This window comes from Schistosoma mansoni, chromosome 3, assembly GCF_000237925.1.
Source record: "Schistosoma mansoni strain Puerto Rico chromosome 3, complete genome".
NCBI lineage: Eukaryota > Metazoa > Platyhelminthes > Trematoda > Strigeidida > Schistosomatidae > Schistosoma > Schistosoma mansoni.
The window spans coordinates 10,482,325-10,497,406 of record NC_031497.1 but is presented as its reverse complement, the minus strand read 5'-3'; the positions used below and the strand labels follow the sequence as shown (position 1 = coordinate 10,497,406).

At 36.4% G+C, this 15,082-nt stretch overlaps 2 protein-coding genes across 2 annotated transcripts; one reads left to right on the top strand and one right to left on the bottom strand.

Annotated features, from left to right (window-relative positions):
* Positions 1-10,094: 10,094 nt before the first annotated feature.
* Smp_070770 (hypothetical protein) lies at positions 10,095-10,546 on the top strand (the record flags this gene model as incomplete). The annotated part of the gene is made up of 2 exons (XM_018799175.1): positions 10,095-10,225; positions 10,297-10,546. The coding sequence occupies 2 exons, from the start codon at positions 10,095-10,097 to the stop codon at positions 10,544-10,546; spliced, it is 381 nt and encodes a 126-aa protein (XP_018650990.1).
* Positions 10,547-14,008: 3,462 nt separating this feature from the next.
* Positions 14,009-14,680, bottom strand: Smp_070760 (putative gas41; the record flags this gene model as incomplete). The annotated part of the gene is made up of 1 exon (XM_018799174.1): positions 14,009-14,680. The coding sequence occupies one exon, from the start codon at positions 14,678-14,680 to the stop codon at positions 14,009-14,011; it is 672 nt and encodes a 223-aa protein (XP_018650989.1).
* Between the last annotated feature and the right edge of the window lie 402 nt (positions 14,681-15,082).

Genomic DNA, 15,082 nt, shown 5'->3' with positions numbered 1-15,082 from the left:
CTTAAGGTCTAGTCCACAAGGCAGTGGAGCATCGTGAGGAGATGCAGTCCCATGGTAGTCGATGCCCAGCGATTGATTCATACGCCATTTGTTCCCTCAGAATACTGGAGCCCATGTTCACCATTGGTTTGGAATCAAGGTTTTCCAACTCCCCTAGGTGGACTCTCTGTGTCCACCAACCCGGTTAAAGGGCCAGATATTCGCTTCGTGTCCTCTCAATTTCGTAAACAACAGTAATGTCGCGAGAAGGCAGTGAGTAGGACTTCCCTGACAGAGGCTTTATACGCGTGTCCATGTGAGAGCATTTGGAGAGGGAAAGTGGACTCTCCCCACTCTTGGTCGTACCAGGGCATTTGGGGGCAGTAGTTTTCAATAAATTCATAATAAAAGTAGATATATTATTTGTCACATATCGTAGTAAGTTGAAAAATATTTAAAAACAAGTAATCATTAGACAATTTAATTTTTATACATCCCTTAGTAACTTCTGTTATCCACCCTTTTGTGAATTTAAAGGTAAAACACTTAAATCTTGTCGAAACTACATGATGCTATTGGAAACTAATGCTACTGTTTAAATGTATTTACTTCACATTTGTTATAATGATAGATATCCATACTTCACCATATTGTGCATTGTAATACTATCACAAATCGAATTTGAATTCAGTGGTGTATTCCGTCTTAGCTATTCTCTTCCGAACATTTGTTTAAGATAAGACTCAGCAGTTCACACGACTTTGTATACAAAATTACCTTTTCTTTTTTGTTTTAATTTTCCATATAAGAGTAAGCGTTCTTTACGGGGTCTTAAGTACAGTTACACAAGTTTGAAGAGTTTACATATGATTCATGGATGCGTACATTTTGTCTAAATAATAGATGTAATCTTGAATAAACTGGTGGTCTACTTCTTTATTTAGTGGCTGATAGAAATTCGTCTTAATTTATGTTTGTTTGAAACTGTTACTTTTAGGATGCTAATGTCATGAACACCATTTATTATTGTTTATTTAGGAACTAAAGTTGTGCTGTAGTATCAAACCAGAATTACACCCATAGTTATTTTATTATATTTTCTCATTCGAACATTTCTGATTTTTTTACACGATTTGGCGTTGTCTGTTTTCGTCAGATCAATACCTGAACATAATTTTTAGTTCCGGAAGTATTCATGACTTCAGGTATGTACTAGTAATAAAATTAGTAAAAGTGAAAAAAGGTTACTATCGCTAGCCTACTCGACCATCAGAAACTGCTATAAAGGACAGCTGCCACAAGAAAGTCAAGCATAGTTCTAAGAATTTCAATACTTCGAAATTTAAATTGAATCTGAACACCAATAAATAAATCAAGAGAGGAAAGCATAGTCATGTTGCATAAAGTGTAACTGAGAGACCTACAATATGTTTACTTGGAGTTTTAGTATATGGTCCTCAAAACCATGAAAGTAAAGCAAGAAATGGCATATTTGCAAAACTTTGGTAGAAACCGCAGTTAACAGTTGGTGTTTCATTCTTACATGCTGCTCAGAACAAAACTCTTGCTAAGAAAACAACTCGTTCCAAACAGCAGTGAATATGTATGGAAATGTCAGTACCAAACTTGTGGAACTTTACTAATTTCTCAGAATATAATCGAGATTTAGTCACTGAACAATGGGACATCTTTGAAACAATATAGAACTAATTTGGAAACTGGTCATTGTAAATCAAATCTTAAGGACTTTAACATCTTAGTACTCACGCTAACTGCTTATTAAACACTATTTGTCAAAGCACTTTTGAATAGTTAAATCTTCAAAGAATACCTCTAAGATCACAAGCTGACAGAACTAGACAACTGTTGGAAACCAAGAAGAATTTAATTGCTGTTTTGACGTAACATACATCTTCTTAGTAGAGTGTATCTACAGCTTCGTTGAGGTGGATGCCGGCTCAATTATTTGATTGATAAGTGCTTTCCATGGGGTATGAAAGCTTTAGTTTGATGCTCAATAGGATAGTAGATGCCCACCACTAATGAGTCTTATACGAGGAGGAAGCAATTATCCAGTTTTCGATGGATGTCTAACTAACTTCCGCTTCAATAATATCTAACAGTCTCCACCAACCCTTGAACTTCTAAAAGAATAGTCGATTTGGGTAATCTCAGTATTTTGATCAAGCTTATCAAAAGCAGTTTGTAATAATAACTACACGTCAGTTAGCTTAGACGTGCTGAAAAAGGTTTTTATTTCTGTCGTAGAAGTTACGTCTCAAGTTTTCTGGTTTAGTGCTCAAATGTTGTAGTCGTTTGAATTCGAATTGAAACTTTCTTCTAAATCAAATTAGAATTTTCGATGATTTACCATTCTCGTAAGAACTGTTTGTTGACACATGTATTAAGAATGTTTAATAAAAAGTATATGCTCCTTTACATAAAATATTTGAGTATTTTCGCCAAAAGAAGTGACTTTGGATGAGTATTCTTCACTTGGCTCATGACGAAGGATCTTATTATCTATCCACATAAAAATCTATGGTATTGAGGCTAGTCTAATCGAATCCCTCATTTAAGATTGCTAATGTTGTATGTCAGCTTTCAGAGACTTTCAACAAGGAGAAGTTCGAAGTCACGCTTGTTTTGTTAAAACTACTCCAAAAACTTTTTATTTAGGAGAAATAATATGCATAAATATGATTGTAATGGCTTAGCTCCGCTAATCGATCATCTTGTTAACCGTTATTATATAAATCCAAACGGTGTTTGAAATCAGAGGGCAGTAAGATGCGGCAACCACAGTTTACTAGCGGATAGCACAGATCAAAAAGCTATAAGCATATCGAGCGAATTTGAAACAGAGAGACAAATATGTATATGAGAGCGAATATATAGGCAAGTTTATAGTCAAATCGAATAAGGCGCGGCTGGTCAAGGAAAAGGCTAGTAATAGGATTCGAGTACATACATACATGAGGGAGAGAGTGACTCATCGAGCGATATTTAGGCTAGAGAGAGATGTGAGTAGGCTGTCATGTGATCAAGCGTTCACGTTTATACATATATGTTAGTGATCACAATAGTACAAAGAAATATCCCGACTATTACTGTTCCAATAACATTTTCAGATAAGTCAGTCAATAAAAGAGATTAATAAGAACTAATCTTAATTGAAATTGATTGTAGGCGAGTCTCTATGTGATATTAAAAGTTATCCATAAGTATATAGTTTATATATCAACATGATGTGAAGTTTGTGAGGAAGTACTACTGAAGCACTGAAAGTATCTCATCTTTATGTCAGGCTACAGTCTACGAAATAGATCCTATCAGATTCGCATCACTAGCTGATTATCTCGAAATCGGGTCATTTTCATTCTGTCATTATTATTATTATTTAAAACGTAGTGACGGTAATTTAAAAACAACGGAGAACAACTTTAGAACGCTGTGAGAATCAGTCGATTTCCATTTGTCGTTTCATGAAGTCTGAACCATGACTTCTCATTAGGAGCATTTATCTGGCAGTCAGATAGGAAATTATTTGCGTCAGATGTGACAACCTCAAGCCTCACATAAAGCCACACTGGGATGGATTAGTTGGATACTTTCGGTTCATATTGACTCCTAAAGTCTGAAATACAATTAGAACTATTACTTTAAAATCCCCTATTAAGTGCTTGTTGCTACCACGTATATTACTTTTTACAAACATACATGAAAAACTACCGAATACTTGAACTGAAATATCTGATAAAGTACTGTTTTGCTTATATGATGCAGGTGTTCTGTGAAATTAGGCAATTTTTTGTTGTTGTACTTCTTGTACCTGGTAAGATCCTTTCCCAACATGGTTAAACACATAGCTAGTAGACCTTCACTACGATCAGTAATGCTGAGCTTGCTTCTGTTGTTATCTACTAGTCGAACATTACAATGTAGTTCGCTAGAATCATGACGCTGTTTATTATGGATATCCTTAAGTGACTCATGAGCTATCGTCAACTCTGACCATCTGAGATCAAATGTTTTTATGTCTATTGACCAGTTTTCAGAGGTACGAATTTGATCAACTGTGATATTTGTGCAAAATAATGATTATTTTGTACATGATTGCCCGCTGATTTCGAAATTCAAGTATAATACGTTTGTGTTAATCAAGTTCTACTTACAATAAATTGCACTGTTTCGGGAATTTCTACTTGGTACAATAACTCGAATACTTCTGATTACCATACCAGAGTCATGACGGAGTTAAATCTTGGACAGTTGGATATTAATTCATGTGGGAACGACTTCGAAGACCATATGGAGCGGTTTCGAAACCTAGTGCATGACTAGAAAATATGTTAGAGATGATGAAATCTTAGGTCATTTTCTGACGTCCATTGTCAAATAATTACATAACCTGGTAAAGAATCAGGCCTTTTAAGAGAAACCAATTGGATTGTTATACGAAATTCTCAGGTAGTTACTACTTAATCATGTGCACTGAGTTAGCTTCGAATGCGAAGAGATATCGAAGTTTCATAAAATGATGCAACAAAATTATTGGAAAGTTAGAGACTTTATACTTAAACTACAGTAACAGGCGACCAATTAGAAGCTCAATTTCGTGATCGGTTGATTGATGGTATAAATATTCCGAATTTAGCAAGAGAATTAATTTAGAAGCTCAAATATTTATTACAATGAATAAAAACAGCATGTAATAACTATGAGGCATTGAATGAGCTTGATTTCCAGCCGGTAAAAATCTATAATACCTTAGTTAGTCGCCATGATGAACCTCAATCTCAGGGTCGCTTAAACTCACGTTTGTATAATAATGGTTCCCATTGTAGTGGAAATATGGAGAGTGATTCAACAAGGAATTGCAAAGTAGGTCACAAAGTTGAGCACAGGTTTGTTGAATGTTTGTCCTGTGGCAAATTTCACTCACTTAATTCATGTGTATTTAGTAATGCTAAATTCTTTAAGCATGATGAAATTGAACTCATCCAATCGGTTTGCAAAATTACTATGCATTTCGTCGCGGGTAATATTCAACTTTGTAATTCAGATCTTATTAATTCGGGTGATTTTAATGATCATACATTGTCCTTATTTGTAGATTTCAGTAGTTCTTTTTATATTTCAAAACGATTATATGTGTCCGGTGGCGCTGTCATATCGGAGGGGCCAGTGAAGACGTGACTTCCGCGTAAGGTACTATAGATAAGGTAGTCAGATTTCATGTTTGGGGTGAGGTCTATCATTATATTAATACTAATACCGACAATGCAACTCTTCTAGTGTAGGTCGCTTTATCAAACTCACATAGCTTATACTAGCTTCCAGACAGTCCAATCTATTTATTCTTCTTCAGTCACATTTTTGATTTTGTTAATTATTTGTTTATCAACATTAACTGTTTTTATGTAAGTGTATATGGGTTCATTTCCTATCTTACTCATCACATATCTGTAACTTGCTCTTGTTCAACTATAATTATAGATTCATACTTGGGTAAATCGAGTTGGATCATGTGCCTTCTCCACCGCGCATCATTTCTCTTCGCCTCGCTTCTCCTATCGTCTGTCTGAATCAACAGTTGTATGAAATATAGGTGTCCGAAATTCATCGTCGTGTTTGACCTATTTAATTTCGTTATTTACCAACGCCAGTTGAGTCGATGGTTATTAACAGTTATTGGCAACATATGTATTTCAATAACAATCATTTGTCCGACTTAACTGGGGTCAGATATAAAGCCACAACACCCTACTCTGTACTACAGTAGTTTGTTCTGTTAAGTATAAGACACTCGTTTGGTAAATTTCCTTCAGTTTTCTAAGCTTAATAAAGAAACATATTTGTCCAAGCGACACACTTGCTAGTCTGTTGGATTGAACACCGTGAAGGCTTTTAATTAAATTATTTACCAGAAGAGGATTTGTGGGGATTTTCAAAGTTGAAATCATGAGTCAATTGAAGCTAGACCATCATCGAAAACCTGGAAGCACTGGACGGCCGCTTCGTCCTATTATGGGACTCCTCAGCCGTGCGCATCCACGATCCCGCACTCGCGAGATTCGAACCCAATAGGACGAAACGGCCATACAGTGCTTCCATGTTTTCGATGGTGGTCAAGCCTCAATTGACTCATGATTTTATCTTATTTACGTCACTAGACCAATATTTCAGTAATAACTGCCCGTCATGTGATTATCTGATATTTGTGATACTGTGTCAACGTTGCATCATGGCTACCCCGACCTAGTCTATTTCTCCTGGCAGGGATAGATTTTTAGAAGAACTATGGGGAAAAGATCCAAGACGAAGGATAATATAAGGCTTCAAAAACAGAAGTGAGACTATTACATAAAGTGATCATACCTGTACAACCTATCCATGACGCTTCGATAACTTTCTCATGTCGACCTTCAGTGACCTTCGCTATTTTTCACCAACCATTCACCGTCTCAAAAGTGAAACTAGTATAAGTTTATCTTCAAGGACCATATGATTAAGAACTAATGTTATTCCATTGTTACCACAAGTTAGACGGTATGACGTTGATGTGAGATAACTTTGGCTAGACAGACACATTTTTCAAACCGACTTTAATATTTTTTGGGACTATAAGATGAGTAATGTAAGTTCATCATATCTGATTTGAGTCTAAAATACATACTGGGAATCCTAATTAAAAAATACTCAGCTTTTTGTCACAATCTACCGTTACTATTTCACTTTAATCACTCCAACGTACATTGATTTGTTAGTAGTCACATAAAGTGTCCTGCTTTAATACGTATTAGCATTTACATCTAGATAGTTTACTCAATCGATCCAAATAAGTGAAAGACTATGGTTACAATAAAATATTATGGAACATGTAAATATCTCATTGTAATGTTTGTTAAAATACCAACCACTTTGAAGCATAATACTAAAGCATTGTGTGCGTGCTGAAAATTTGGTTTTATTGTGCTGAAATACACTTAAATCACCACTTCTTCCTACCTTCTGAAGGTTGCTTGACGTTGAGGAATATGATGATAAGAGTTATCAGAGTGGCCGATATACGAATTGTAGAAAAAGTAGGGGAAAACAAATCCTCAAAAGAAATAGTTCTGATACTCTTCGACACTGATGCTTACTTCACTAGTTTTGTTAGACACCCTAGCTGAAGGCTCCTGGTCATGCATCCACACCAGACCACCAGCGGGTACGCTGTACTACGCATACCATGCAATTACCGGCCAACTTATACAAAACGCTTCTCGACATATTGATAGTTTCCGAAATACATCTTCGACCCCATTTCTGACTTCTGATTCGATTGAGTTGGTATACCTCGATTATATAGGTGTTATGTGTGAAAGGATTGTCAAATTCTGAAGACCTGTAGCATTTTAGTCCGAATATCCTTCAACTTTCGATCGAGTCTTAGCCATTTGGAATGTCACAAAATATTTACAAAACTGCTTATCTTAGATAAATATACTTTTTCAGTATTTCTGCTTCGCCTTAGCACGGATAATTTACATTTGACCCACGCACCACTGCAGGTTGAAGCTGCCACAGTTATTTGGAGTTTGACAACACCCTCACTAGTAACACATTCTATAATCGAAACATATCAATCAGTGAAATCAGAATTGAAAAGCGAAGAGGTTCGAAGATATATTTGATTGGTTATCAATATATTGAGGAGTGACTGATCTAAACTGGCGAGTGGTTGTAGAAGTTAAGCACAGCGTTCCCACTCGTGATCTGGTGCGAATGCATGGCCGAGCGCCTTCAGCTATGTGAGTTCAGTAAAACTAATGTGGTCAGTATCAAATGTCGAAGACTTACAGAGCTACTGATTTCAGGGATTTATTTTGCGCTACATAGTGAAACTGTTTGTTAGCCCTTTTTTACAACATTTTTTAGTTTGTATAACAGTTGTCATTACATACCTAAGGCTAAATAGAGCAGTTTTTCTTTTATATTGAGTGAAGTAATAAACTTTAGTATGATCAACAATTAGAACGCCTTGATTACTAACCTACTATCATATACAGGGCGGCTTGAGAAACAAGATCTCATCACTCTGATTTTGATGTATGGAATACCAAGAAATGATTTTAAACCTGACATTTCCTTTCTATTTATTCCTCTCGGATCAGGATAGCTCATAGGGCATAGAAGGCGTGTACAAAAGCCAAGAAGGAATACATTACCTTAGACTTACAGGTTTTCCTACCAAGTCATCAGTTCTTGAAACCTGTTGAACAAAGATGTGGTGTCTGCTCCTTCAATTGACTCATTGAGGAAAAAGATGAACACTCACAGTAGCTTACTGAAAGAGGACTAACATAGGTAGTAGGCTTATTGTGCTCAATACACAAATCGATCAGTAATGAGGAACGACCAACTATTCATTGTGGTTGTGGCGGCTTGTTGATAGACCCTGTAGTTATTGAGAAAGATACTGTCTTGAGACTACTTCAGCATCTCAAACCTGATAAGCCAAGTAGTCCTTATGATATTCATCCTAGGATTATAAAAACCCTATCAGATGTCATTACTGAACCTCTGTCCCTGCGGCAGTTTAGATTGCCCAGAGACTGGAAGGACGTGATAATTTAGTCCAATTTATAAGGCTGAGAGTAGAGATTTAGTTAGTAGCTATGGACCCATTACCTTAACTAGTGCAGTTGTAAAACTGATTGAAAAAATTACTTGGATGTGGAAGGACATGTTTTTTTATCCAGGGAACAACATAGTTTTCGAAAAGGCTTATCATGTTTGACAAATCTTCTCACTGCAAGAGAAGATTGGGCTGAGGCAAAAGATGGAAATATTCCTGTAGATGTGATTTTCATAGATCTACGTAAAGCCTTTGATAAGGTCTCCCATTCTGGTCTTAAATTAAAACTGGAAAGTTTTGGAATTCATCATACAGTCATGGACTGAATAAGTGACTTTTTTCATGACAGGAGACAAAGGGTAAGAGTAAATGGAGTTCTCTCATCATGGAAACCTGTAAAAAGTGGTATTCCCCGAGGCCCGATCCTTGGTCCTCTTCTCTTTTTACTTTATGTAAATGAATGACCAACTTCAGCTAAGTCATCCGTCCTACTCTTCGCCGATGACATAAAGATTTGGAGACCCATATACAGCATGTCAGATAGAATAGTATTACAGGATGATCTCAACTCACTAGTGGCATGGATGGACGAGTGGTCACTGGAAGTGAATCCTAACAAGAGTGTGGTGATGCAATTAAATAACCGTAATGATTCGCATTACTACACAATATGTGGATTTGTGTTACCCAAAGTAAAAAGCTGTAGAGATTTAGAAGTCATACTAAGCAATGATCTCAAAACAACCAGCCACTGTGAGGCTGCTACTGCAAAAGGTTATAGGGTATTATGGTCTATTCGTACATCTTTCCAGGATTTGGAAGAGGAAATGTTTAGATTATTATACCCAAATTTCATGAGACCACATTTGGAATACGGGATTCAAACAGCAAGTCCTTGTTTCAAATATGAGGTGGATATGCCGAGGGAATAAAATGGTAAAGGGTCTATCTGGCCTATCTTATGAAAACAGACTGAGACACCTCAACTCATTTCCGTTATCTTACCGTGGAATACGGGGTGATATAATATTGGCTTATCGTTTCCTGAACGATGACGTTGGCATTATTATGTCCTATCTTTTCTTTCCGTCTAGGACTGATCATTTGAGAGGAAGTCCGAAGAAAGTCCGGAACCGAGATCATATTTTCCACGTGTGGAGTTTCGTTTCTCGCACCGAGTAGCCAATTACTGTAATTTTCTACCAGAACACGTAATATCAGTACTTTTTGTTGATGTATTAAAAAAGAGATTGGGCCTCAACAGTGTAACAAACTGCAAGGATTAAAATAGATCAATAGACCTCCTATCCTTATCACTGAAGACTGATTACTGAAGACTTTTGGAAATTCGCAGCGGGCAATGTAAATTGTTTGCTACTTAGTCGGAAACTGGTGACGTATTGCCTTAGTAATGGTTGATGAGGCTACAAAGAAAACTCTTGCTGCGATTCCACTTCTTAAAACAAGAGCTGGTCCTCTAGATGGAGATATGTGGATACAAAGGTTGAAAGAAGAATACCAAGCCTTAATAAAATACGTGGAAAATAACAAAGCTGCAGACAACGATTGGTTTCGCATTGAATCAAATCAACTTGGGACTCGTTGGTATGGAAAATGTTGGTAAGTCCATTCGTTTGTGAGTCTTTTTGCAGGTATATACAAGATATGAAAAAGTATGAGTTCGATTTGAGCTTTGATATACCTGTTTCATATCCCAGTACTAACCCAGAACTTGCCTTGCCTGAGCTTGATGGAAAAACAGCGAAAATGTATAGAGGCGGAAAAATATGTCTTACGGACCATTTCAAACCTCTATGGAGTAGGAACGTCCCTAGATTCGGAATTGCACATGCAATAGCACTTGGTTTGGGTCCTTGGTTGGCCGTAGAAATACCTGATTTGATATCAAAAGGGATTGTTAAACACAGAGATGATCAGTAATATGTGTACTTTCATACTTCATTTGATATACTGATATTGTTTTTTTTTAAATTACGGTACCTAAATTGGCTTTTGTAATTTTATGAACTCAGTTTTGGGGTTAAATAGCTCATGATTCAGAACTAGCTTTCAAAAGATTGCCGTCATCAACCAAATGCTCTTCTGTACTTGCAGAAAAACCAGCAATATTGCTTTGATTTCCCTCCATATTTTCAACACTATGAGATGGTCTTCTTGTTCAGTGTATGAAGAAGCCTATTAATTTCTAATTGCCTTTTTTCATGTATGTAGTAAGACGTATTTTAGTCTGAACGCAAGTCGTAAGTTGAACTAGGATTGGGTCGCTACGTCCTCAAAGGTAATACTGATGTTTTAACTAGATAAAGTTAATCATATTAGTCACAGGTTCCGATCAGCAAAAGTCGTGCATTTGTCAGTGGTAATACACAATATATAGTTTCTCTGCTTTTTATTATTGAGATTTCTGGTTAATCTAGATTATTATGAATCATCATTCGACTACTTTATTATTTAACCCATTATTATCTATTATATCTGACTGTACACTAATAAGTACATACTTTCGTGTGGTTTTTTGATCACACACTCCAATCTGTCTAGATGGGTGGTCAGATACTTGATTATTAACTGGTTTCACTGCTCAGACCCACTCTTCATTCAATTTATGAAGAGCGAATCGAATTAAATTCACAGGAACGCTTCTTTTATAGTTAAATGAAATATATTCGAGACAATTTATATGCAACGTATATAACTCGTTTTGATAACCGTTATTAAATAAATCCTCACCGGTGTATAGATTTCAGAAGACTACGAAGTAACGAGTCCAGTTTATTATCGCATAACACGTCACAAGGTCAATAACACGAAGCAAAGACAAATAAATGAGTATGATTTAAGAAGCACATGTGTATATAAGCAAGCAAATGAGTCGTTGAGCGATTTAGGCAAATAAAATTTAAGCTAGTTAGAGGAATTTGTGTATGGACTGTAACATGTGATTACTTATGCGAACACGATAATAATGATAGTGACATAAAGTTATACACAGATTGTTAACGACCAAGTGACACTCCATCAAATTAACTAATTAAAGGCCTTAATAAATTTAAACCTAAGCAGACTCAAGTGTAGGTCTGGGGGCTATGACATTTTAAAGCACAAATAGTTACAGAACATTGTTTAGGGTATATTCTGATCTTTACAACAGTTGACAGTTTTCCAGTATCAGTTTAATGCTAGTCATTGTATAAAGTCTTTATTATTCTGGTCCAAGCAGATTGCTTCATTGAACAGATAAATGCATCACTATCGAAATAGTTACAGTGATATCCAACCCTTCATTAACTTTAAGTATGGGTTATTAGCAGATGACTAATTGACATGTCAACACACTGGACATACTGCTGAATTAATTCAGAACGATTATTGACGTGTTATATATTGTAGTTTTATTAGCTGTTCCCCAAAATAATATTCAGTATTGGTATTAATATGAGATCACAGTCACTTCAGTGCTGTTTTTGTGCGCTTGTTAGAGTTTACCTATATCCATGGCCAGATTAATAATAATTACTCAGTCGATAGATACCTAATCGTATTAATCTATAGCAATATGATCAATCTCCATCTACTGCTGAAATGATGGATCTTTAGTCCAGGTACTGTCCTAAACATCGCTGTAACTGTTACCTTGATGTGGTGATCTCGGTTGCATGCCGAAATGACCCGACCGAGCTGCGTTGGATGAGACACTTGCTTCTTTATATCCTTCCATACTTCGCAGGTCTGTTGGAGAACGGTAAGACCATATGGAGCAAGTTAAAGTCGTACTGCTGATTTTATAGGAGTGTGATAGCAGTAATTGTTTCCTTCAAGCGACCAGCATCTACAGTCATACCACCTTCTCATAACAAAAGGGGCTAAAGACAGTCAACCACAAAACTGTCACACTTCACCTTATCACATGGTTTTCCGTCTCCGGCGGTTAAGCATTTTGGAGAATGGAGCCAACACATCGAAAGCTTCCCGTAGGAAGGTTGTATGTGACCGGCCTCAGACAGTTGTTCTTTGGGCTGTGTGGTCACGCTCCCAGGTCGCTTCGACGAATAATCTGGTTCCCCTGCCAAGTATGCCAAAAAAGAATATCCTTCTATGGTGTGGAGAGCCCGGAAGCGACAACCATCCTCATAACTCTAGCAGCACGCGAGATCACTTCACTCATAGGCAAGCCACATCATCATCTATCTCAATAAATTCAATTGTCAGGAACTTAACTTAATCAGTGAATATTTAATGGAAACTACAAGTTGACAGCTGTAAGGATTTATATTGATGACTCTCATATAATACGAAATTTCTTGGGGTTGATGAACAAGGCACCCTCCTAGTTGTTTCTAAAGTACTGACAACTAATTCGCAACTTACTGGACTTGTATTTGGGAATCGCTTCCACTCTGGCTAAATAAATACATCTGACAATTGTTTTCTACGAAAATATCCTGTCGATTTCTGGTACGATCTACGTTAAACTCGAAATATTGTAGAAATATAAATATTCGCAGTTTTTGGCTTTGGTTATTTGTAACTCATGAATTAATAACCTTCAACCTGATTTTGGAGATTTGGTTAACACCGTAGTAGCGTATACCCTTTTCTAGGGAAGGCAGCGTATGAATAAAGTTATCTGTGCTGCACGTCTAATTATATGTTTTGGAATTAAGGAAATTGTATCAATATTTTGCCAGTTCCCGATCGTCAGATTATAGGCTTTAAATGTATATGTGCATTACTAAAACAAATATTAACATTGATTAGTGAAGAATTTTAGTTTACTTATATCTATGTTATGTAAAGCCCATCCATCAACTACAGAACCCCACAACCCAAGGCTTAATTTGGTACTAAATAAACATGTGATTTGGTAGGTGGTAGGTCATCCGGAATTACAAGAGCCAACTTAATTAAATGGTTAGCCTATTTAGTTTTTTTGCTAACCATCATGATGAGTAACAATTGGCTACATAAGAACCGTTGTCTAGGTTTTTTGTAAAATTGGTACTTCGACAGTCATTTTTCCTATTGAATTGCATAATGATTCTGTTCGTCACTTTGTACATGTTCTAAAGTTGACGCGTAATCAAAACGTTACTGAATACATTCACTAAACCCCATTGCACTTTCGAATATCCTTAGGATGAAGCCAGGGCAATAAAAAAAACAAGCTATTAAATAGAGTCAAAATGTTTTCTCAGCTCAACAATATTTCGCTGATTTTTTTATGAATCCCTGAAATATATAGAAGTTACCTAGACATTAGTTTACAATCCGGAGATTATTTGAAATGAAGCTTTGAAATATAAAACATGTACTTTGCATCTTGAGATAATATTATTTAATCGTCAATAAAGAAATAATATACACATATTTACATATACATAGTTACTGCAATATGGTTCCAACAGTCGCAGAATCTACTTCGTTTACGATCGACTTCACTTCTTCAATAATTCCTTTCCTCGAGATAAGCTGCTTTTTATAAACTTCAATTGCCTCAGTAACCTTTTTGTTTAGTTCTTGTATAGAACACAATGCTTGACGCTTTGTTTCTTTAAAATCAGTTTCGTGTGCGATTGTTGGTGCGCTGGGAGGAATTTGAGATCTGCTCATCAACGCTCGATAAAAAGACGGAGAAGGATCAACGAAAACCATTTCGTCGTAGATCTCTCGTACTAAGCTCTTATGACCCATCATTATTTCATGGTCACAATGAAACAACTTAATGAGATGAGTTATTATCAGGGGCTTTTCATTAGGATCGGTAAATATGACTTTCATTGTAATGTCAAACTCTCCCCAACCAGTTTCCGTCAGTTCGAACGGTGGTTTGTTAACAATTCGTATGGGATTTGAATAACTTTCATGTAATTTAAACTGGACTTTTCTTATAAATGTCGACAGGTCTTCGCTAGTATTATATGGTCGCAAAAACGCTGTCCACTGATGGGTTCGTCCATCTTCTTCACGCTTTTTGCCCAGATAACGTGAAACATTTCCGTAAACTATAGGTTTTACGACTGTTGTCTTTAAATTTTCAACAACATCTTCAGACATCTGCAATGGTAAAGAAATCATAATGGATAACAATTGAGATCAGAAAAAAAATAACTGATCCTATTTAATTCAGACTGTAAACGGTATCACATACCTAAATGTAAGAACGAAAGTTGGGTGCAGTTTTTGTACACCTAGTGATAAATGCCTTCACGAGACTGCCCCAGAGAAATAAAATGCTGTCTCTAGGTCAAACAGTACGAAAATAAGTAGCTTTGTGTTCTGAAACCTGTCAGGTTTGTCGTTAAGCATTTTAGTTAAACAACAAGTGATTACGGGGGCTAAGGTATTAGAAGCACCGAGACAAGCTGCTTCCTCTGTGATTATCACAAAAAGAAAGTCAGAAGAGTGGAGTCTACCCAGATGGACTGACGTTTAATTTTCAAGCTCAGATGCCTCAGT